At 37.1% G+C, this 22151-nt stretch overlaps 1 protein-coding gene across 3 annotated transcripts in view; it reads right to left on the reverse strand.

Moving 5' to 3' along the window:
* grhl1 (grainyhead-like transcription factor 1) overlaps nucleotides 1-22151 on the reverse strand; it is a 42983-nt gene that overhangs the window by 16954 nt on the left and 3878 nt on the right. Inside the window, exon 1 of one of the 3 annotated variants that reach the window (XM_079632429.1) lies at nucleotides 1997-2167. The exons of 1 other annotated variant lie outside the window; for it this stretch is intronic. In XM_079632429.1, coding sequence (XP_079488555.1) covers nucleotides 1997-2016 — 20 coding nt within the window. In that variant the 5' untranslated portion in view covers nucleotides 2017-2167. One more of the 3 variants, XM_079632430.1, reaches the window with a different exon arrangement.

Below are 22151 nucleotides of genomic sequence, written 5' to 3' on the forward strand. Positions count from 1 at the left end.
AACAAAATTTTACAAATACTACTGTTGTTTGTCACGGAATGTAGTTTTAAGAGTTTTTAGGCGAAAATGTATTTGCCGTTTTCAGAGATGTGAGCTCCAGGCCGTCAGCGGGCGTTTATCGCTCATGTACCCGCCGAGAACAGTTTTATCTCAGCCAGTCCTTTGGGAATTTGCCACTGGCTCTTATGTAGACAGTGTTTAAACATGAGGTATAATTAATTTTGGGTATATCAAACAAGCAAGCTTTGCTCATCTTATTAATCAATTACTTGTTCCAGATGTCACGGTGAATCCCCTTAACTGTTAAAAGGAAGCGCTCCTTCATTGCTAGTTCTAAAGTGACGTTTTAGATTTAGTAACCGGGGCTTGGGCTCAACTGCTAAACTGTCACTTTGAGATTTGAGTCCGTGGCGGAAGGAAGTAGTTTAGCACAAAATAGCTTTTTTAAAGACACTCCATTGTTTTTTTTCTTTCCTTATTTTATTTTTATTTATTAGACTACACACTTGTGCCGTCGTCAAACTGTTGATGTGTTGAAATATCTGACAATAAAATAAAGGCAAAAGTAGAGTTTATTTCTCAACTTGGGTGGGGGAGAAGGGTGAGGTTAAGGTGGGGGACTTTTTAAAATTAAATCTACTGTATTTAATCACATACATTCTTTCCGAGAGGATCACGTTTAGGAGTATAAACTTAGAACATGCCTTTTCGATTTTATTTAGGAATGGCTTCAACTTGATGATGGTTAGTGTCTCTTGGTTTACCTGTCCCACAACACTGTAGCCTTTAATTATAGAATGAATCCATTTAAAGTTGCTATGACAAAACTTTGCATCCAGAATTGTTTAACGCAAACGGATTATGGGTAATTTGATAACTAATTGTACCATTCTTTCTCCTTGTTTTATTTTAGTTTTGCAACCTGATAGATCCATATCCTGGGACAATAAAACCTTGTGGACACACAATCCCACTTCTAAAACAAAAGAGGCGACCAAGCGCAAAATTACTAATGATGTGTTTGTGGGCACATCCGTCAACCTCCAAACACAAACCAAGGAGAGTTTTCCCTTCAGGATTCACAGATACAAGGTCTCGCGTTTCTTACACTATGGTGATGGTCGTCAACAAAGTTCTGTTTGCATGTGGCAAATATTTGGGGTATATACTTTGGTGTTTGATGTTCTTTAGAACAGTTGAACCAATTCGGAGAATTAAAAAAAAAACTGTTCCTAAAAGGTCGCCTGAGATTGTTTAGATTTGCATGCTTTAAACTATGTGCAACAGGCTTAAACACTGTTCCTAAGAAATGACCAACACCTAGAAAGCAGGCTGTTTCAATCAACTCTGCTTACAAAACAAAATTTGACAAAACTGAACTTCAATCAATCATAAAATAATATAATTCATAACATAATTATACAATTATAATCATACACGTACTGAAAATACAACATTATCGAAAAACCTTACAATTTCAGCCGATGTGTGTCACCAATTATTACCTTTCCAAAAACACAGATGTTGGTTCCAGCTGTATCTACATAAGCAGCCTTTTGATCAATTCTTACAAAAATGTCAAGCTTCCACAAGTTTCCCCATTTAGACTCGATGTAATTTCACTCCAAACTAGGAATATCAACGCACAAAAACACAAATAACACGCAAATCTGTCAAACCGAGAGCTGTGCTCGTAACTCCCGCGGCAGGTGCAGATACACCTGTACCGGAGCAGGTCTGAACATGACAGGTGAGCTGAAGAGCCCAAACAGCACAACTGTGTAGCGGAATCGGCTCTCGGCTGTCAGACAGACTCCTCGTGGTAAGCCACATATTTTCCAGAATTACTGAGACGAGTCAGAAGAGAAGCTAATCTTTGTCAGTTCCAGCAAATAAACCAGTATTAAGCAGTAAATAGTGAGTAATATTTCAATCATAGGATCCTTTTCTGTTGATCATCCCTCGGTAAACTATGGACCTACAGTGGTGAACTTACTTGTCATGATCCTGTGACATCTCTTATGGTCGAACTGGACTTTCTAGTTGGTACTGTAAATCCGATCCTTCTTCTTCTTGTATGGAGCAAAGCTTACAGAATGGGAAGAAGGCTGCGTTAGAATTGCCTGTATGAGAACGGGTTTTGTTGGCTTTTCTCGCTTTTTTGGATATACTGAGAAATTGGGGCCGGTTTTACCTGTGACAGGGCACTGGATTGGATTACACCTGAGAGGAGGAGCTTAATATTCAATGATGCTCTTTGCTTATGGTCCTGCCTGTTTAACCTAAAATAAAATCTGATGAAATTAACGGTGCATTGTGATATATAGCCTATATATAATTTATTTAATTTTTTTAATTATTATTATTATTATTTTAGCACCACATAACAACACATTTTTTTTTATAAAAACTAAATTCTGAATGATCTTAAAATAGTTCAGGGCTAAATTTAGCTGTACATTTACATACAATATTTACATTTTGAAAACATGTCTGATTTAAATTTAACATAAATGATGCTTTACATTTTATACAATTGTAGATTACTTTTATAAATGTACAACTGAGAGAACAATTTTAAACCATCAAGACTTCTGTATAATGACAACATTTGCATTAAAAAAAGAGAAAATTCAGTGTCACAGAAATCATGGAATGTTTAAACTGCTGTTTTGTCTTACTACTGCATGCTGAAAACAGTTTTTGAGTGAAAAAAGCCCTAAAAACTAGTTAAGTTGTTGATTAGGTTTCTGAAGATAAGCAAAAATAGTCTAAATAAAAAAAGTCTCTAAGTTTTACTCAAATGTAATTAGAATTTCACTTAAATTGTAGGCCTATTGAGAGTGAGAGTAACAGACACATTCGAGCAATTGATATGTTATTTTGTTGTAAAATTAGTTTTCATGTTGTAAATCTTATGCAGCAGGTCGACAGCATTTCTATTCACATGCATTCGCGTGCCTTTAGTTTCCTGTGATTTGTGTGCATAACAATATTAGGTGTTGCCAATACAACACTAAGTCCGCTGTGTTCATTTAGCATATTAGGACCAGCCCAATTCAAACTGCTGTGAACACCCACACCAACCCAAAACTGCAGATTAGAGCTCTTAACTGAAAAAAAGGGTTTAATGCAAATATATTTATCAAAGCTGGTCAATTACTTTATTTAATGTAGTACTATATAATTATATAGAACAACAATGTTCCATGCTAATTATGTAAATGTTCAAGAAAAAAATTATATTGATTTTAACCCTAATGTTGCCTAAAAGAAATACACTTTAAAAAAATGTGAACAGTAATCTTCTGAATAATCTTGTTTATGAGCTAAACACTGATTTGTGTTTATTTGCATGTAATTTGACTTTAAAGCAGAAGGGAGATGTATAAATTGCTTGCTGTTGCTAAATTCCAAGACATTTGCATTTGTTTAAAATATGCAAATCACCCAACTTCATGAAACTCATTTCGCCGTCAGTTTCTGGGACAGCTTTCACTCTAAATGATTATTAATATCCCCATCATCAGTGTAGAGAGTCGTTCTCACTGCAGGCTAAGTGAGTTTAGACAGTTAAGTGGAGATAATTCCTAAAAAGATACAAGGATAACAAAATAAACAGCAACTCTCCTTAGTGAGAGAAGGGTTTAGATGCTATCATTCGGTTTTTAGTTTATACTCCCCCCTTCCATACACACACTCACCAACACACTTCTGCTCAGAGTCCTGCTGCAATGTTTATTTACCCTAATGCTGAGACTCCTGCTTGAGCTGTTTATATTTGCTGTCATGGCCTTGAATGTGTGCTGACAGCAGGAACTTATCAGAGCGTATGCAAGTGGAATGGTTGCTGGCAACTGTCAAACCTAATTCAGTTATTGCTGCATTTTGAGATATTTAACTTATTAATTAATATAATATATTGTATATTATAACATAATAATATATTTTATATATTCAGTATATAAATTAAAACATAATTTTAATTTTTAACATTATTATTCATGTTCATGTGTTACGCAGTATGCTTGAACCTCCGCAATAACCAATGAGGTTTGTTCTCGCACGTCCAGCAAGTACGGTTGACCTTTAGTTTATGTTCACTGATCAGTGTTTATATGCAAATAAAAGACTACATTAAATCTGTTCATAATATAAAGCGATCGAGTCTCTCGGTCGAGAAATACTGACTTCCAATACTGTAATGTTGAATGGCTATAATTAATGGATAAAATTGAGGGGGGGAAATCAATTTAAGACATCAGTGGCAGTATATATACTGTAAATACACCATCCTTATGTTGGTTCTAATTTGGAGATTCAATGTGAAATTATTATAATCTAAAAATATTTTGAATTTGTATTTTATAAAAATAGAGATTAGGCTCACTGCTGTACTTGGCAGTTCTTTCGTTAAGTGCTAAATGTCCTAAAATCCTGTTTGAACTCAAGAAAGAGACGTGATTGTAGACATGAAACTAACTTAATAACGATTTATTGTCTTGCTCATAGCAAAACAACTGAACCAACACCCATTGAAGAACACCCTACAAAACTATGCATTCAATGAAAATCCTTAAAAGCCTGGAGCAAAATAATAGTCAACCAGTTTTTAAAAAAAAACACAATTATTTTTTTAATGTTGTTTCAAATAGATCTGCTAATGTTTTGTATTTATTTATTTGATAGTATCGTATTTGTTTGTCATATATTCCTTGTGTAAACATGTAATCTGTGAACTAAATGAATGTATATGGAAGAAACTATATTATATTGAAAACATCAACAAGGAAGTACAGTAACAGCAGCCTCTATAGCCATCGCTGGAATAGAACACAATTAGACCTGCTTGAATAAGAGCTCATTTGCATAGGCCTATATGTACGTGACAAACAGAGTATGTAAACTTCAGCACAAGCTTATGTATCCCTCTAGATATTGGTCACAAGTGAAAATGAGGACAGTAAAGATCATGCAGAATGTCAGTGTTGAAGTGTTTGAAAAAGAATATACAAATAAATATATATTCTTGAGAATATATATGTGGGATGAAACAAAATATAAAACATTTACATGAATATTTGTAAATATAATACGGTATACTTTGAAATTATACACTGAAATTATATTAACTTCTTAGATGGAAGATCGTGGATTTGCTTGAGTCTATTTGCAGTTCCCCAAGGTGATGGGTGATTCCTTTCTGTTTGTGTTCTCTCTCCTAACTCCTATTGACAGTTATTTGCCAGCTTCAGTCATAAGTCTCAATAAAGAGCACCAGGATGTGAGGGTAATAAGATGCAAATGCAGACCACCTTTTAGACTTGCCAGGACTCATCCTGACTGCATGTATCTAGAGTCTAGTGTTTCTCATCCAGGTACCGCTAAAGTACGAATAGCCACATCCTATTTGCTCACAGTAACAGCTGCTCTCCTCTTCACTGCCATTTGACCAGTTACTGCCTCGAGACAAAAGTGGAATGTTAAGTAAATAAAATAGTAATACTGAAGGATCTCCATGATGTGCTGAAATTGACATACCCAAACAACTAACTGCTTTTTGCGTTTTCCCAATAAACAGACCAGCGGTGAAGTTTGCTGGGATAAGCTCTGGTGTTTTGGAGAAACTATTAGGAAGATGTTATCAAGCTGTCTTTTGTGCTTACAGTGCAAACACAGCGAGAGGGTGAGGGTAGCGTGGGCCCGTATGATGAACCCACCTCTATCCCAGTCCTTTCATTTCTGATATATCCTTGAGGTCAGCAGAAAGGTCGGTTTTTGGGACATCAGCAGACTGGCTGCTTTATTTTGCGGATATAAAAATTGCTCGACTCAAGAATATATTGCTAGCCTCAGTTCAATTGACATCATTATACATACTATATATAAAATAGCCCATATATATTAGTGCTGTCAAACTGATTAATAATTCCATCTAACATAAAAGTTTGTGTTTATATGTTTGTGTGTGTGTATATCATATATATATATTTTATGTGATAATATTTTGTGTGTGTGTGTGTGTGTGTGTGTGTGTGTGTGTGTGTGTGTGTGTGTGTGTGTGTGTGTGTGTGTGTGTGTGTGTGTGTGTGTGTGTGTGTGTGTGTGTGTGTGTGTGTGTGTGTGTGTTAAAGGGATAGTTCACTTTAAAATTAAAATTCTGTCATAATTTACTCACCCTCAAGTTGTTTCAAACCTGTATTAATTTATTTCTTCTGCTGAACACAAAGAAAGATATTTTGAAGAATGTCAGTAACCAAACAGTAGTCTGTACCCATTGACTTCCATAGTAGGAAAAAAAAATACTATGGAAGTCAATGGGTACAGACTACTGTTTGGTTACTGACATTCTTCAAAATATCTTTCTTTGTGTTCAGCAGAAGAAATAAATTAATACAGGTTTGAAACAACTTGAGGGTGAGTAAATGATGACAGAATTTTTATTTTAAAGTGAACTATCCCTTTAAACACAAACACTAAACACAAACTTTTATGTTAGGTGTGATTAATCACGATTTTTGATTTGATAGCAAATGAAAGTAGCCTACCTGGATGTGTTCTTGATATCGATGATGCATCGAATGCAGACTTGTGAAGAATTGAACCGTTTTAGAAATCCCAGAACTAAGATGCTGCGCGAACGGTCGACGACGTACGGAAGCCTGTAAGCTTTAAACTTCATGTTCTCACTTAAGAGATTCCCGCTACAAGCGTGAAAGTAGATATTTGTCCGTTTGTTTTGCTTAATTTCAATAAAGTTATAACCTTAAGAAAGCCTGTAGTATTTTTAATGTCATATTACACTCTAAAAAATGCTGGGTTGTTTTAACCCAAATCTGGGTCAAATATGGACAAACCGAGCCGTTGGGTTACATTTTTTTATTAAAAATGTTAACCCAACCGTTGGGTTAGTCCATATTTGGGTTGAAACAACCCTAGAGTGTAAAAATTATCTTAACATTGACAACTAAGCATAGGTAATAGGCAACTCATTTTAATAAATACACGCGGTGAAATAAAAAGATACAATTATATGAAAATAATGTCTATGATAATATAAAATACATTTTGTACATTGGTAGTGACATTCGTTTGTGATTTTATGCTGTAGTAGCCTATTCATTTTTAATTAGCCGCTACTAATGGACGGTCACTGACTGACTGAGCAACAAGATCGCAGCACATACCTCAATTCTCACAAGTAGCCTAGGCCTATGTGCGTTCCGTGTCATCGATGCATTTTGTATTTTAATTGATTTTTGAATTATTTAGTTAACAGATCACATCATTGACCAGTTGTTGCAGCTGGACTTTCTACCTGTAGGCTACACAGCTCAAAACTTTTTTTTTCCTCATGTAGGCTTTTTAGAAATCCAAATAATCACCAATAGACCTATCATTTCCTTATAGGCAACTTCAGTTTCATGTCACAACAGGCTGACAGTAAATGTTGACTCATGTTTATATCATATATCCAAAGTTTTGCCCATTAAGGTTTGGTAAAAGTGCTAATTTGTGCAACAATAGGTGGGATGTGTTCCATTGTAAAGATGTTGCAAGACGCCTGATTGGCTTGAGCTTGCAACTGTCAAGACTGAAAAACTGACCCTTTTCCCACAACAGTTTCACTCACTTATTTTCTTTCCTTGTGTTTACTCTAGCAGTTGAAATATGCAGGTTGAAACATGCTTGAAGCACAGAGCAATGCTTCAGCACGCCCATTCTGAAAAAAAATAAAAAAATGGCATCAGGTGCATTTGATAAGCAGAAACACTCACAAAATAATTCTCATAGGGAAACTGCAAACTACATGACACTGTCCTTACAAAACTTACAAGGTGCTGAGTTACAAAACTAATTACTAAAGCAAACAGCAGTCAGGCTTGTGGGTTGTGTAGTTTGTTTTAAAACTGTATTTAATATTTTGCATATTGTATATTGTCTCAGAAGACACAACAGTTCTCAGTTGAAATATTAACTTTGTCTCATGAAAAAAAAAATCATTAGGATAAATATGCACAAATGAGACAAAATTTTTCATGCAGTGAGAGTACAGAAATTGATTGAATTGAAAATCATTTGATCTTGGAAGAATTTCATGAGGAAGGTTTGAGTTTATATTGAAAACTTTTGAATGCATGTCATAAGTGATCATAGTAAATATGCTGGATCACTAAAGTTTGATGTTTACTGGTTGCTTCAACGGGAACCGAACAGGAATGCTGATGAACAAAACTGTCTGCATTCCATTTAGTTCAACTCAAACTAAATGGAAAGTCTAAATCCTCAGAAAAAACACTTTTAAGATTTTGAATAGTTTTAGTTGGTATGCCACTTTCTCCAGTGACATTGATAGTAGCTTAATTTAAATAAGACTAAGATGGTGTTACAGAGAGCAGGCGGGCGAAAGAGAGAATGGGCTTCCCTTAAAGGGGTCATGACATGAGAAACCAAATTTGCCTTGATCTTTTAGTATATAAGAGGTCTTTGTACCATTAAAACGTCCTGCAAGTTTCATAGCTTAAGACGTCCTCCCCATTATAAACGAATAATTTATTTAATCAAGCTCTAAATACAGCTCGTTCTGGATCCATGGTAAGAAGTGACGTCACGGTACGAAGTGACGTACCAGCGTTTGCATATGACCGCCTCCAGGCACAAGACAGTTACGCTTTAAGCGCAAGACAACTACGCTCATTTCGTATCATTGTCGCGCCCGCGCGCCGCGCGCCTCACAAGTGTTCAGTTGACGGACAGCGAGTGGGTCTGTGTACAGGGAAATTACGATGCCGCAGATGTGCTGTTCCTGGCTGTGGACAAACAACATCTTTAAATACGCTGCGAAAGATCCAGTCGTCAGGGGAAAAATGGATGCACTTTATTTTTTGCGGACGTCTCAGTCACGACAGTGTTAGTTTAAGCGTTTGTTCTATACATTTGAAGGATGACTGTTTTGAGAACAAATCCCAAAATGATGCTGGCTTTGCCAGAAAACTGTTGCTCAAAGATAAGTCCTTGCCGACTATTCTGGGCTCAACAACGACGACGCAAACTGTAAGTAATGCGTTTAAAACTTTAAACTACTTTTTAAATACGCTGAATCCGCACAGGTTCACAGAAAAGGTCATAAATCACTACATTTTAAAAGTTTTTTTGTAAAAAAAACTATAGTAATACTATATTTGCACCTAAGGGAACATAATAATAAAAATAAAAAAACCATGTCATGACCCCTTTAATTTTGTGGCAAAAAAACATGGAAATCATTTGTCGTTTTTATCCTACTATTTACTATATGCTATACTACTATTTCCTTTGATGTCATTGTGGCTTTTGGTTCTTTTGCTGTTGTAGGCTGTGAGGAATTTTTAAATAAATAATTGGCAAAGTGATATAATGCTAATGATATAAATCTACCTACTTTAGCCCGTGTTTCACTGGAAATAATTGCACACCTTAGAACATTCATCAGCCAATCAGATTCAAGCATTCAACACCCCAATAACACACACTAATGTGTAACATAATGATTAAAAAGTGCACTGTGCACAAACTTAACTGTGTTAAGAAACATGGAAGTGTACTCTTTTTAAGTACAGTTGAGTGGGATTTTATTCATATTTATATTTTATTAATATAATATTATAAGATACATTTAATATCTGAAGTAGGCTAAGTGCACATTCATAACAATTATTATCAATTATTATTATCAAATATATGGAAAGAACACCATGACGAAAAAATCTGAATAATCAACTTTTCTATCCCTGTTTTCTCTTATATACAGGTGCTGGTCATATAATTAGAATATCATCAAAAAGTTTATTTATTTCAAGATTTCAACTTAACAGGTGAAACTAATATATTATATAGAATCATTACATAGATATTTCAAGCCTTTATTTGTTATAATTTTGATAATTATGCCTTACAGCTTAAACCCACGAAATCAAAATCCCAGAACATTTGAATATTACCGGTACATGAAATCACACAGTAATTACACAGTAATACCATAGTCATTGAACCAGGTTTTGGTTCTTTTGGCAGTGTGGGCAGGTGCAAATCCTGCTGGAAAATGAAGGAAGCATGAAGTGCTCTGAAAATGTCCTGGTAGACGTCTGCGTTGACTCTGGATTTAATAAAGCACAGTGGACCAAGTCCTCTTTTCTGATGAGAGCAAATTTTGCATCTCATTTGGAAATCAAGGTCCCAGAGTCTGGAGGAAGAGAGGAGAGGCACAGAATCCACGTCGCTTGAAGTCCAGTGTAAAGTTTCCACAGATGACATGGGTGCCATGTCATCTGCTGGTGTTGGTCCACTGTGTTTTCTGAGGTCCAAGGTCAACGCAGCCGTCTACCAGGAAGTTTTAGAGCACTTCATGCTTCCTGCTGCTGACCGACTTTATGGAGATGCAGATTTCATTTTCCAACAGGACTTGCACCTGCACACAGTGCCAACGCTACCAGTACCTGGTTTAAGGACCATGGTATCCCTGTTCTTAATTGGCCAGCAAACTCGCCTGACCTAAACCCTATAGAAAATCTACGGGGTATTGTGAAGAGGAAGATGTGATACGCCAGACCCAACAATGCAGAAGAGCTGAAGGTGTCTCATAACACCTGAGCAGTGCCACAGACTGATCGACTGCATGCCACGCCGCATTGCTGCAGTAATTCAGGCAAAAGGACCCGCAACTAAGTATTAAGTGCTGAACATGCTCATACTTTTCAGTTGGCCAGCATTTCTAAAAATCCTTTTATTTTTTTTGGTCTTAAGTAATAATCTAATTTTCTGAGATGCTGAATTTGGGATTTTCATTAGTTGTCAAGTTATAATCATCCAAATTAAAATAAATAAACATTTGAAATATATCAGTCTGTGTGTAATGAATGAATATAATATACAAGTTGCACTTTTTGAATGGAATTACTGAATTAAATCAACTTTTTCATGATATTGTAATTATATGACCAGCACCTGTACATACTGTCTATGGTTTTCTCAGGAGGCGGCGGGAATGGTTACGTCATTATCGAGCATGGCGGAGAACAGCGACGCGGGTGTTTTCAAATGTGAGTATTAGAAACCAAAAACACGGTTCCTTGAGTTAAAATCGCATTTGTTGAACTATTGTAGAGTAAACTGTTGAATTGTTGAAGGTGTAAAGACGCTAGCTATAGTAGCCTAGGCCTATATTTGTGGTTTTGTGTAAAAACACGTTTTATTATGTATAGCTATAGCTAACAGCTCCAAAGTGGATTCACACACATTCTAAACCATATCTTAAAGACACTTACTAAATGTCTATTTAACATCTGACAGGAAATGTAACATCTGCAGTAGAGCACATCACAACATGAAATAGACTTCGATGTGTGCAGCAGAATTCACTGTTGTCTTACATTAGATATCATAAAAGTTGTGTAAATAAACAAATGTAGTACATAAAGACTCTTAAACATTAATTTTGGATTGATTGATTTAAAATTTTACAGCAAAATAAATAAAATACTGTTTTATAAAAGAAGCCTTGGTCAATCGCGCAACAGGTAGGATTCAGTTTGCAGCACTTCTCATTCATTTATATGGTATCCGCAAAAAGTGACTGAGTGTCGCACAACTCTGAATGAAGTTTTGCACTTTTGCTGACAAATAAACGTGAATGTTTAGGTCCAGGTACCACAGCAAACGAGTAAACATTGTTCATTTACATACACTACCACTGTCAAAAATAAAGGTTCTTAAACGGTTCTTTGTTGGGGTATATGGTTCCATGAAGAACCTTTAACATCCAAGGACCCTTTCCATTGCACAAAAGGTTCTTTGTAGCGCTAAAAGGTTATTTCGATTATAAAAGGGTTCTTCACCATCAATCACCATCAAAACGATTACAGCATATATTTTAAAAATAGGTTCTTCATGGAACCTTTCAGTGAAAAGTTCTTTGAGGAACCAATAAAGGTTCTTCTATGGCATCGCTGTGAAACCTCCTTTTTGGTTCTTCCTGGCACCTTTATTTTTAAGAGTGCTATTGCAAAGTTTCACAGAATGTTGCATGGATGAATAATACCTCCCACCTTTGTTTTCAGGTTATAAGACAGGGAAGCATACCTCTCACCTTTGTTTTCAGGTTACAGGGAAGCGTGACACATGTACACACACACACACACACACACACACACACACACACACACACACACACACACACACACACACACACACACACACACACACACACCCCTATAGTCACAGTAGTGCATGCACACACAAAACTGCACTTGGTCCATCCATGGCGAAACACATAAATCTATGCTCCAGCAATAACATGAGACATGAGTGCAAAATGAGAAGAGTAAATTTCATGAGCCATGCTATGAACTGATCTCAGATCGTCCAGTAGCATTTCTCTTTCCTTCTTTACGACACGCTACTGCTTTTGACACCGCAATGGTTTTCACAAGATGACACCTGATGCTCAAAGATACAGGGACAGGAGCTTGATACGAGAAGAACATTTAAAAGAGCAAGTTAACACATGTGTATGTCACACCCAGAGCTTTCCGCTCGAAACAACAGCGTTTAAACCTTCATTAGTGTGAAACGCGCTGTGAATGTGGCCGTTATTAAGGGCGGTTTACATTGTGAAGAACTGAGATTAGAACCTGTAGAACAACCTCAAACTACAGAGGTTAAACATGCTCCTCCGCCATACCCGGTTAGGCTTCTTTTACAGCACTGTCAAGTTTTCACATATACAGAGATTTCAGATTTCTAAGTCGATCGTATAAGAAAGCACTTCAACATTGTCCGACATTTTCAGGTTATTTAGTATTCGCTTCTGTAGACTACAATGCAAATACAGTGGCATTAAAACTTTTCTCTTTTCCAGAATACTGTGAGCGAGAGTGCAGAATGAGTTAAATACTCAGACAGTTGTGAAAGACAGACGGAAAGAAAAACAAACAGGAAGAAAAAACGGTCAGTTTGGTGCACAGATAGGCCTACTCAGACAGACAGTCAGTCAGACATACAGTATGTGTGATGGAGGTAACGTTCACTCTGCAGTCAAGCACTGGGGCAGGTAGGAACAGGCAGGTTTCACTTGAGTCCAAGCCAAAGCCAATACACTGAAATTATTACAGTCACCTCAGTCTCAGAACCGTGAACAATCCTGCACACACATCTGTCTCCCATTACAATGCTCTGCCGCCCGTGTTAGTGTCACAGTGCGAAGTCTGTCTGTCAATGAGGTAATGAAAGAAAACACGTTCTCATACAAAGCTTTGCAGAAAGCTGCTAACCGCTCATTTATCATTATAAAAAAATGGCAGTGGCCATTAAAACATTTTTTTGTTGCCCTATCTAAAAATTCGAATAAAAGTAAAAAAAAAAAAAAAAACATGACAAAAAAATATATTAAATTATTATGATGATTATTATTAGTACTAGTTATAGTAGTATATAAATGATTTTAATACAATAATATTTTCACTGTACTTTGCAACGTCGAAATGAAAAGAGTAAAACATCTGGGGGATTTTTGATATATTTTGATATATATTATATGATTTTGATATATATTATATGATACCTTTTAAAAGTTTTTAATTTAGTTTTTGTTGTTAAATATTATTACAATTTAAAAATAACTTATAGAAATACTGTTTAAAAATCATAGATCATGTTTATAGTTAATGTGGTGAAATGTACCTGCACGGTGGACACATGTGATCTTCTGGTATAATAAACTCGAGAAATAAGATATAAACCTCGCAATTGCAAGCTATAAAGTCAGAATTGGGAGATATAAACTTACAGTTGCGAGAAAAAAAAGTAAAAATTGGGAGATATGAATGTTATAGGTTTAAATTTGATAGCTTTGAATATGTTTTAAACTGTATGGCACATACATCATCATATGTCTACTGTTTACATCAAATTCATGCTTTAATAGGGTAATCGTCGCTGGTTTCATCAGTCCAGTCTGTCCGTTTAATGGCTTGCAAAATGAAGACAATCCGATTCTGACATTCAAAGGGGACAACAAGATTTTTTCTCTTGTTCTGTGTATTTCGCCCTTTTCCTCCACTTGTTACACTGTTATTCTGCCACCACAATGGTGCAGTGACGTAACTGTGATGTCTGTTCCCAAATAGTCTATTAAATCACATTGGATAAAACACCGCCCTTCAATCAGGACTGTTCATCCTGTCCTCTGACCACTTGCTTTCATCGTGTTGAAATGTGGATCTTCCCACTGTCATTTCCCTGAGAAAACGAAGGATGTAGGTTAGTTCTAGATTTGGCATAATTGATTTCCCTTTTATCCTGAAAAGATGAAACACCACATTTTCCTTTGGATACTATTTTCCATCCACAATCACATTTAGATTTGATCTGATCGTGATAGCATCTGCCACATGATACTTGTTAATCCAAAAACAAAACCACATTTGCTTTCAAAAGATTTTGTACGAACCATCTCAAATGTGGGTTGGAAGTGTCAGATTGGAACTACTGTATAATGTCTTGGTTTTCGATGTCACAAAAATTACAGCGAGCTACTGGGAAATCTGTTTCCATAAAACTCACTTTTTTTTTTTTTTAAACAATTGTTCCGTTGGTTAGGACAATTTACTGACAAAGATGACTGTTTTACTCAGAAATCCGCATGTTTGTTTCAGACTGATCTTCTGGGGAATAACCTAATTTAAGCCTTTCTTGAAATGGCCAATAGATGCTAAGAAATGCTTTGTGAGTCACCATAAGTATGAACTGTAAACCACCTCATCATCAAATTTGTCCTCATTCTTTATTGAAATGACACACTTTAAGTAATTATCCAGGGGTTTGGCACAGCTAATAAGCCTTGCAAATGTGTGTCATCAATCAAAACCACTTAAAGTTACTGGCAATTCCAGCTAGATTCTGGACTAAACCTGTATTTGTTCTTAGACAGTTTTGAACACAAACACAGATCATTACTGCCAGAGTAAGATCAGCTGATGTTCACCGAGTGAGTGAAGTGAGATATTGTGTCGCGATTGTGGAATTGAAGAGGATTTCATAGTGTCAGACAAACTTCAGGGCAAGACGACTCCCTGTGAAAAACATTCCAGTTTCAGTTGAACCTTAGCCAGATCTTAGACAAAGGGGAAAAGGCAGCGTTCAGGGTATTACTGCAAGGCAAGAGTAATCCAATGATTAACACCACTCACAGACACAATCATTCAAAGCAAATGCTGTAAATCCATATTGATTTGAAAGGCAAATGTGTATTCAGTTATGTAAAAAGCAAATTGGCCATTTAAATTTGACAGATTTAGACTCAAACTCTTTGCCGTACATATCAATTATCACATGTGTAAAAGCCTTTAGATTGGCATTGTGATTTGGTGAAAATCTCTCTTGACATTGACAACAAAAACTTGTTTGTAGGGATATAGCACTATGGAACTTTATAAGGGACATTAAAGCATTTTTTATTTTATTTTATACATTTTAGACTAAACACTGAAATGTCTTGTTATATGACAGATCATATATTCTATTAATGGAATGGAATAAAAATGGTCTATTGAACACTGCTGAAGTTACAGTAAATTACAGTAAATCAAACATTTTATTATTTATGTTGTTCTCTGAATTAGAGAAACATAACAAAATTATTTACAGTATATATTTATAAAACTGTCATATTTTTTATGTTTTATGATCAAAAACATATTACATATTAATATGATAAAAAGTACAGTACTTCTTTACAAAAATGGTGTGTGTGTGTGTGTGTGCGTGTGTGTGTGTGTGTGCGTGCGTGCGTGCGTGCGTGCGTGTGTGTGTGTGTGTGTGTGTGTGTGTGTGTGTGTGTGTGTGTGTGTGCGTGTGTGTTTTAGAGGGTGCGTGCGTATTGTCCATGCACTTAAAAAAGGACTTTTTAAAAAGAAAGTTGTTGTCAGTGTGTTGTCATTGCTGGGTTAATCTCAGCACCTCTGTGGATGTGAATGTGCTGTTTCTCAGAAAACCAGTCTGACCTGCCCTGTGTTAACCTCTAAACTAGTCTTACTGCCCATCCCATGCTCCTCAAGATCTAAATCAATGCACTTCATAAGAAAGCAGGATTGTTTCTTCAACTGTCAGATTGTTGCAACAACCTTTTTGCATTTATGATCATAACTGAACTTCTTTTTCTCACCTATAAACGGACTGAGGCATTTTTTCCCCTTTCCACACAGTATATTAAATCTGCAACAAAACATTCTAGCCTGGATTTAGCATGTGTGCTTGTTACAACACATGATTGAAATGAGTGGCAAATTCATTCTCCTGCATTCTCATTATCCAAAATTGCACAGTGTGGATAAAACTTATAGATAATATATAAAGCATTCATAAAAGACTTTTAGCTGTCATGAGCAAACTACCACATAGGGGAGATTGTTGGTTGGTGCCAATTGTGATTCCAGCTTCCACAAAGATCTGGGAAATACTCAAAAAGGAAATCTATATATATTAATAACATATTAGCAGAATGTATTATTGTTTAATTTTCTTTATACTAAACCATTTTTTCGAGATATATATATTTCGGTTGTTACAATTGTTCTTATGTTCAATCTCATTGTATTTTTTTATTATGCATTACTGTTGGAACATGCTTCTGAAACCAAAAGTATCAGGTTTATTAGGCAAGGAATGATTTTAACTCATGACCACAAGGGGGCAGCATTGACCTATTCCTGTTGTATTTGATACAACATGGCTGTTGTATTTGAACGTCATCACCATATACACGGAACTGCTTTCATGACAATTTTTGTATGCACTAAATAAAATATCTACTGTATAACATCAGTTTGAACAATTCAAATATAGTTTAGCTTCCTCTTTAAAATATAAAATATAAAACAAAAATTACCAAAAAAATGGACCAATGGACCAAAACAAATACAAAATAGCCTGTGTTCACTGATTCTTCGTCAGTCAGCGTTTATGTGTGAATTTTATCTTCAGAAATTGGTTATTAATGATCACAAAAACGTTAATGATTGATGCAATGTTTTGACTATACAACACCAACATGACATCAGTCTTGTCTAATGACAGTTGTTCCTCTTTACTCACAGCTATGTTTTATTCAAATTATCCCCTTCATCCAGTGTTTATGGAAATCACTGAGTGCTGAGGCTATAGATCTGTGGTTTGATAAACTTACTCCCACCTCACATTTACTTACAATGATTTTGCATGTTTTGAAGGCACATGACAAGATAAAAACAGAATTGATGAGCAGATTGCAAGCTACCTATGAATATGTTATGATAATAAGTCTCTAATTTGGTCTCTGCTGCTCTCTGTAGGTTTTCTCTCTGTATGGCCTTTTATCTTTCCTGTGCATCTGCTTACATGTGTGTCATGCACCTATTCACAAAAGCAACCTACGGCTCTTCTCCCAAAGAACAGCTATTGTGTTACTGTATGCATATATATATATATATATATATATATATATATATATATATATATATATTATTCTAATGTAGATTGTAAATGTCCTACAAAGCAGAAGGTAACCAGCATCTACTCTCTACAGTGTGTGTGTGTGTGTGTGTGTGTGTGTGTGTGTGTGTGTGTGTGTGTGTGTGTGTGTGTCTGTGTGTGTGGTTCAGGTATACCCTACATTATGAGGACAAAATGTCCCTTGAAAGATGGCTGTATCTGAAATCCGTGTCCCTGTGGGGCCATATTTTGGTCCTCAAGAGGAAAACAGTTTATAAATAATAAACAGAGCAATTCCAAAAGGGTCCTCGCACCATTGGTGCTGGGGCCTATTAATACTAAGTGATGTTTTTCTAAATGTAAAAGTGCAGAACATTTTCTGTGAGGGTTGTGTTTATGGCTTAAGGGTAGAATACAGTTTGTACAGTATAAAAAAATAATTATACAATTATATAATAAGTTTATATAATATAAGCAGTTTTATTTAACAGTGTAAGTTTTTTTTTACAGGTTTTAGCTTTCATGTTCATTTTAGTATATATTTTTGTTGTTTCCTCATGTGCTTTTGTCATTTTATTAGTTTTTCCATTTATTTATTTAAATGAATTTCTATTTATGTTTAATTTATTTGTATTTAAATTTTAGTTTCAGTTCGTTTTATAATTTCGTTTAATTTATTTACAGTTAATAAATTTAGTGCTTTAACTTATTTCAGTTTATTACCAAGACAACATTTCTAATTTTCATTTAGTTTAAGTTTTTCAAATAATATTTACATTTTTATTTATTTATGCCTTATTTCAATTCAGACTTTTTTAATAGTTTTAGTTTTCGGCTATGACATGCGTCCCCACAGGAGATTTTTTTCCGTATGGAATTGGGCTCCGTCAATATGACAGCGCTTCTCACCAACGAGCATGCACAGTCAGTGCTGAACTGCCTGAATACAATCAGGGGGAAAATAGCGGTTCCACAAACAGTTTCAGAAGCTCCTGTGTCATACGGCATCAGCAGCCTCTCTCTGCCATCTCCTCCTCTGGAGTCAGTAGCTCAATCGTGCGGCCGACGCACTCTTAGGACACCTCATACCTCCGGGAGAATGGAGACTGCATCCCCATGTGGTCCAGCTTATCTGGACTCACTTCGGGAACGCACAGGTAGACCTGTTTGCCTCCCAGAAATCCTCCCACTGCCCGTTCTTTTTCTCCATGAACGAGGCTCCCCTCGACACGAACGTGCTGGCCCCGGGGCCTACACAAATACACATTTCCCCCAGTGAGCCTGCTTGCACAGACACTGTGCAAAGTCAGGGAGGACGAGGAGCAGGTCTTGATGGTTGCACCTTTCTGGCCCACCCGGACCTGGTTTTTGGACTTGATGCTCCTCGTGACAGCCCCTCCCTGGTGGATTCCCCTGAGCAAGGACCTTCTTTCTCAGGGACGGGGCACCATATGACACCTGTGTCCAGACCTCCCGAATCGCCACGTGTGGCTTCTTGATAAGACATGGAGGACTAAATTGGCCTACCACCAGGAAGATCCCCGGAGATGCCCAAACGGCCCTGTGCTTCCCTTCCTGCAAGAAGGGTTGGAGCGGAGACTTTCCCCCTTCCCCTTGAAGGTGTATGTTGCTGCCATTGCGGCACATCACATTGCAGTTGACAGTAAGTCACTAGGAAAGCACGACATGGTCTTCAGGTTTCTGAGAGTTACCGGGAGGTAAAATCCTCCCAGGCCACGCCTCATCCCCTTCTGGGATCTCTCTGTGGAGCCACTAGAGTCAGTTGTGCTTGCTTCCATCAATAGGGAGGGGGACCTGCAGGCATTATTGTTGAGTGAATCATGCCTTGAGTTCTTGAGACCCCGGCTCGAATACGCGGCCAAAGTTCCCACCACTCCCTTCCGGAACCAGGTGGTGAACTTGCAAGTGCTGCCCTTGGAGAAGGCAGACCCAGCCCTTGCGTTATGTCCCGTTTGCACCCTGTGTTTTTCACGACACCTAAATCCTTCGAGATCCGTTTTCATGTATTGGGTACAAACAGGTAATATGCATGAAGGCTAGCTCTGTGTCTCGCTTGCACTGCCATTCTGCCCCCTTAGTGGGGGATATGAGCCCCTTCTTTGCTCTTCAGGTGAGTTCCCCAACTGGTGAACCCTGGATTGAGTTTCCTCTGAGCATCCTTCAGCAGTCAGATGTGGCGGAGGCGTCCGATGCCAGGCCCAGTCCTCAAGATGCATGCTTGGTCGGTCAGCCCTTGTATTGGGCTAGATGCCCCATATGTTGTGATTACCCTTTGGTAATCCTATATGTATATTTTTCCATGGTACGGTTTTGCTGTCGGTAAACCAGTGTCTTTCCTTGGACATATTTTGCTCTGCCCCGTCTCTGCATCTGTAGTAGTTCCATCTCTGACTAGTCAGGACCTACAGCAGAGATCTTCCATATGTAGCCCTGCACCTAGGGTTAGCCCATATGTTTATTTCCACAATTTCCTCCCTCCTCCGTAGAGTCCCTCTCCACCTGGACTAGGTTCGCTTCCCCAGTGTTAACAACTCTGGTCATAAGTGAGCCAAAGCCCTGAACTGATAAGAACAGCAGCTATGTCCATGGTAAGCCCTGTCCCTTCCATCCCGTTGACATGGAGGACAATCATTTGGGCTTATCTGGGGGTAAGTTTGCAACTTAATGGGAGCAGTTTCCAAAAGTGCACACCGCAGTTTGCCTACATCTGTGTCCCCACACTCGTAGGACAGTTCAGTGACTGTGGCGCTATCTATAGGGACCCCGTTTGTCAGTCTTCAGCATAACGTTGAACGTAACTGACAGATAGTGAACGTCTTGGTTACTGATGCAACCTGATGGAGGGAGCAGAGATGCTGTGTCTATCCTGCCACAACCCTGAACCACTGCTGAATGGCTGGGACCTCTGTCTCGGCTCCTCTGCATGAACCTGAATGAGTGGATGCGTGTCACCATTTTATATACCCGTATGTGGAAGTGGCTCGAAAAATATGAAAATTATTTTCTCACCTAATGGGTCTTTTCGTATTAGAAAATGCAGAATTTAATATTTTAGAAAGGGGGTCCTGCACACGGATTCGTCATATTTAGGGATGCTTGGCATCAAAAATCACTGAAAAATTATTTTGAAAGTTAAAAGGCTATCCTAATTATTCACAATTATATAGTTAGTTGTATTTGTTTATTTGCATTATGCATTATTCTTCCCTCTTTTCCGGAGAACAAATGTGCAAATGTTTTTTGGTTGTCACCCATCAGATAAGGACATTTATTCCATTCAACTTTTTCATCCAGACACCCATACACACACACTACATTTACAGAAACAGTTTTCACATTTTTCCTCACTGATTTTCTCAGTGGACTTGTTATTAGTTTCGGCCCACATTCGGCCCCAGCATATTGGTAACCATGGAGACAAGAGAATCGTGTTAATAACAGGATTTGCTGTTTGAAATGCATTACTGTCTTGCATTATCGTAGTCACAGTATGATGTATGAGTATGATGTCACAAATCTCAAACAGAGATTTTTAACAGAGCAGTTTAACATTATGCGATATGTTATAACATACTGCAGAGAAATGTAATTTGAAATCAATGATAGCTATCACTATATATTCAATATATTGCTGTCAAATGTACTCTGACCACATAATGCCTAACTGATTTCAGCTTAAACAATTTGAATTTTAATACTCAGTTAATAAACTGAAAAGATACAGCAGACATCAGTGCATTTCATTTTTGTGGAAATCGTCTCATTCACTGCATTACAAATAGATTTGTGAAAATGAAAATGAAAAATCTGCTCATTCAACATTTCAAACCTTGGCTGAATTATTATTATTTTTTTGTGGGGATTTGTAACCTCTGCTGTTAGAGAGAGGCATAGTCACAAATTATTCACTCTGTGTATTTATATGTGTGTGTGGAACAAGTAAACTCAACGGTGATTCATGGAAAGACATAAGTAACGTCTTCTTGAACCATGCTGTTTATTAAATCAAATCCCCATGACAACAGCAACGTTCAAATGAGATGGACCTTTATAAAGTGTGCTTAATATCACAGAGCATTTGAGAGGATGAATATGCAAATATGCTGGTGTTGTTTTTTCCTTTGCAGGCCCCTTCAAACCTCTTCTATTGTATCACCTCTGATATGACACATTACGGTACCTTTTACAGAAACCATCTGCAAGGGCTTCACTTAAGTTTAGCTGTCCTGAGAACAAAACCAACTTTATTTAGGAGGGTGTCAATGTGCAAAGCATATCCTGGAGCATTTTTGCTGGATTATTCCTTAACAATGCAATAAACAAATATGGTCCTATTGGTTTTGTCCATAGACAGTATATAAGAGGTTTTGTCCTGTGCATTAAATCTCTACATGTCACAACAAAAGGAAGTGTAGGTTGTCCTGGAGGATTGCTATAGTAACCACGAGGTTGGTGTTTTGCGCATAACAAGAAAAGCGGAGGGAGAAATGCAGAGAGGTGTGCAGGCCTTCAAAGAGTGAGATTATAGTGAGAAAAGGGACTCTGAGCTGGCTTATAGTCATTTTTTTATTCTCTTATTTTTAAATATGAACTCAGCTCTGGCTAAATATAGGATTTAATAAAATGAC

Source organism: Phoxinus phoxinus, assembly GCF_949152265.1.
Source record: "Phoxinus phoxinus genome assembly, chromosome: 13".
Lineage (NCBI taxonomy): Eukaryota > Metazoa > Chordata > Actinopteri > Cypriniformes > Leuciscidae > Phoxinus > Phoxinus phoxinus.